Here is a 3677-nt window from a genome sequence, read left to right as displayed (position 1 = left end):
GGAAGATGAATGTCCTGGGACTCGGGGCTCAGCTTCTGAGGAAAAAACTGCTTGCACTCTCCTCCTGCAAATGTCGTGAGGCAGTGACTGTGATTGTGCTTTGACAGTGGACAAGGAGCAATTCTCACAAGGATTTGTCAAGAGTCTGTTTATTTAATAGGTTTTTATATACTATGAGGGGCTTCCCTGGTAGCTCAGCTGGTAAAGAATCCACCTGCAATGCAGGAGACCCCGGTTCAATTCCTGGGTTGGGAAGATTCCCTGGAGAAGGAATAGGAAGACTCCAGTTCTCATGGGCTTTCCTGGTGGCCCAGACGGTAAAGATCCTCCCGCAATGTGGGAGACCTGGGTTTGGAAGATCCCTTGGAGGAGGATATGGCAACCCTCTCTAGTATTCCTGCCAGGAGAAGAAGCCCCATGGACAGAGGAGCCTGGCGGGGCTACAGTCCATGCGGTGTCAAAGAGTCGGACACGACTAGGCACGTAAGCACAGCACAGCATATACAGCGAGAGCGCTGGCACCCAGGCAGGAGCTCACGGGCCAGAGCAGGTGGAAAAAGAGAGGTTCTTACACTCAGGTGGGAAAGGAAGGCTGAGCTAAGGTTGCTATTTTAGAGAAACAAAGCTGGTTAGCGCCCCGTGTGGTGACACAGTGACAGGGTCGCAGCCTTCGGGGCTAGCTTAATGGGGTGACCTTCACAGTTAGGTGCACGGCTTACTTTTTTGTAAAAGCCTGGGCCTGGCCAGCTCCGTGTCAGTCAAACCAAGCTCCGCCCCCAAGATGGTGAGAGGACACTCCGAGGCTTCTCGGAAAGCACCTTGTGTGGTCTGAATTGAAGTCACAGATCATCTGTTTGCCAGTTTGCAGGTGCTGGATATTTTTTCTCGTGCTAAGATGAGGACACCAAGCCCTGGGAAAGTGTGTTCACACCCAGGCCTCCACTTTCTCATCTGTAGAATGGGGTAGTGACAGCACCTGTCTCCAGGTGTGCTTGAGGACTGAAGGAGCGGCTGCAGCAAAGGGTCAGCCCAGAGCCTGGTCCAGAGTCAACGTTTGGTGATTCGGGGCTGGTCTGAGTGTGAGCACACGTGGATGCACACACATGCAGACATGTGCAGACTCCCCAAGCACATACAGATCCACACCTGCACACAGATCTCCACACACAAACGTGCACACGCACAAAGACGCACACACAGGCATGTGTACACAGATCCTCTCAAGCACATATAGACATGTGCACAGACAGACACACAAACACCGCAGGGCCCCTCAAAGCACACACACGACCTCACGCACACAAACGTGCACACTCTGACACACAGACTCACACACAGAGATACAGGTGCAGACCCCTTACATACTCCCCCACACAGAAACACGATCACGGAGCCCACCGAGGAGACCCCTCCCAACCACACAGACACACACATGCAGAAATGCACACGCAAGGACCCACACGATACCACACACACACAGACTCCTCACTACAGAGACAGACACACACATGTGCTGGCCCTCACAGACCCTCCCCAAGCAGACATGCGCACACATACCTGTTCCTGCTTGGCCTTCCCCACAGCTCGAGCAGGCAGCGTGGGCCGGGAGTGCTGCCTACAGTTCTACAAAGGATCTATTCCCCAAAAGGAGCTGGTGGATTGGTACCGGACCTCGGGCAATTGTCCCAACAATGCCATTGTGTAAGTCTGCCCCTGCCGCTCCCCTCTGCCCCCTTCTTACCCCAGGAGCTGAACGTGGGAGAAGGTGGATCCCAGAGCTCCCAGAAGGGCCAGTGCGGAGGGGAGAGTACAGCCCGGGGCCTTCATCTCTTGTCGCCTTGGTCTTGCTCCTCAGTGCAGCTCCTACTCCACGCTCTTTGAACCCCCAAAGGACCTCAGGCTGCGAGGTCTAAGCTCTTGATACATTTATGGGAAAGGGAGGCCCTGAGAGACATGGGACAGCCCCATGCACAGGGGCAGTCAGCGCCCCACACGGTCGCCTCTGCAGCCTGGGCCTGAGCCCTGAGCCACTCCCACGCACCCTCAACCCCAGGGTTATGTGGCTGCAGATGGTCTGAGGTGGGGAGCAAAGCCGTGCAGCCCTGGCTCCCTGGAAGGGTCGGGAATCACTGAGGACAGAGCCTGGGGTCCCAGAACTGCTGCTGCCACCCTGGGTGACTTCAGGCGAGTTCCAGCCCCTCTTGGGGGCTTGGGTCCTGGTCATCACAGGGCGAGGCTGTGCCAGGACTCCGGAAGGCCTCCCTGCCCTGACCCCTCACCATGGTGTTCTCTTTCCATGTAGGCTGGTGACTCACTCTGGCAGAACCATTTGTGCAAACCCCAAGGACAAAAAGGTGAAGAAGGCAGTGAAGTACTTGCAGAAACACATGAAGTCACCTAATCAGGCCTTCCAGGAGTCTTGACCCCTCCTGGACCTCTTGTAGACCTCCCGCCTCCATGTTCATTATCCCAAGCCCCAGCTCCTGGAGCCAGAGGCCCTGCAAGGATAAAGAGGCCCCTTGTCCCCTTTTCTATTAAAGTCTTTCTCCCCCATCTGGGTTCTGCGTGTTCTGTCCACCCTGGCCTGTCGCCCTGGAAAGGCCCTCAGAGAACATCTAGTCTCTCGCTGTTCACGTTAGAGAGGGAAGCTGAAGCTTTGGGTGCAGACCACCCTCAGGGAGAGGGGGCCCGGGAGAGAGACGGGGGCAGGGGTGGGGCTGAGGGATATGGGATGAGCAGGGCAAGGGTGACAAGAGGCTGGCTGCCCCTGCCCCCGCCCACGCTCTGCTGCATGAGAGCAGGAAGAAGCCCCAGGAAGGGGCTTCCAGCTCGCCTCCCATCTAATCTGCCCCTGGCGTCCTCACACCTGATCCCAATTCCACGAATGTTTCCAGGATTCTTTCCAGGCAGGTTGGGGTTCTGCCAAGTACTGGGGAGCTCCCTGGTGCCAGGGACTCCTGCAGCCCGTTCTCCATCTTGCCTACCTCTCAGCCCCTCAACTACACACTGCAGCCCAGCCAGCCCCAGAGGGTCTTTGTAAGCCCAGCTGTGCCCCCCCTCTCCTGGCTCCAACTCCAGGCCGGCTCCCGAGGCTGGAGTTACTCCCCCATGTCCTGAGTGCCCCGGCCCAGCCTCACCCCTGCACCCACTCATCCCCAGGCCCGCAGCCCTCATCTCCCACTCCGATCAGGCTGCTTCCCACATGGTCCCATGATTCCTACTGACCCAAAGTGTGAGCCCCGCCCTACCAGGTAACATCGCACCCAGCTTTAGCCCAAGCCAGCCTGCGGGAAGCCATCCTGGCTGCCACCCCGCCCGCCTCTCCTGCTCTTAGGGATGGGGGACGATAGGGGAGCCATGGAGGTTGTTTTCCTGTTGACTTCTGTGAAGGTCTGTAGTCCTGATTCCTCCATCATATTGGGAGCTCAGTGAGTCCCTCTAGAGAATCCACAGCCCAAGTGCTCAGAAGGATGGAGAAGGACCCATCCCCAAACCCCTCTGTCCAGGCCCAGCTGAGGACTGGAGTCATGGGGAACGGACAGAAGTTGGGATCTTCAGATTCTAGATCTGTCTCACTCTCCTCACCAGCCGTGGGCCTGTGGCTTCTCTCTCTGGGGCGAAGTCTAGGGACAAGGGCAGTGCGTCCTTCTCTCATGGAATTCGCTGTTATTTGGCTG

The 3677-nt window shown here is 57.2% G+C and overlaps 1 protein-coding gene across 1 annotated transcript; it reads left to right on the top strand.

Moving 5' to 3' along the window:
• Nucleotides 1-1540: 1540 nt before the first annotated feature.
• Nucleotides 1541-2553, top strand: LOC120859699 (C-C motif chemokine 17-like). The gene is made up of 2 exons (XM_040235705.1): nucleotides 1541-1701; nucleotides 2303-2553. Exons 1-2 carry the CDS (start codon nucleotides 1544-1546, stop codon nucleotides 2421-2423), a joined length of 279 nt encoding a protein of 92 aa, XP_040091639.1. The 5' UTR covers nucleotides 1541-1543; the 3' UTR covers nucleotides 2424-2553.
• The last annotated feature ends 1124 nt before the right edge of the window (nucleotides 2554-3677 follow it).

This window comes from Oryx dammah, unplaced genomic scaffold (assembly GCF_014754425.2).
Source record: "Oryx dammah isolate SB20612 unplaced genomic scaffold, SCBI_Odam_1.1 HiC_scaffold_2402, whole genome shotgun sequence".
In the NCBI taxonomy this organism is placed as follows: Eukaryota; Metazoa; Chordata; class Mammalia; order Artiodactyla; family Bovidae; genus Oryx; species Oryx dammah.
The sequence above is the reverse complement of the archived record's forward strand: the minus strand, read 5'-3'. Positions and strand labels throughout refer to the sequence as shown.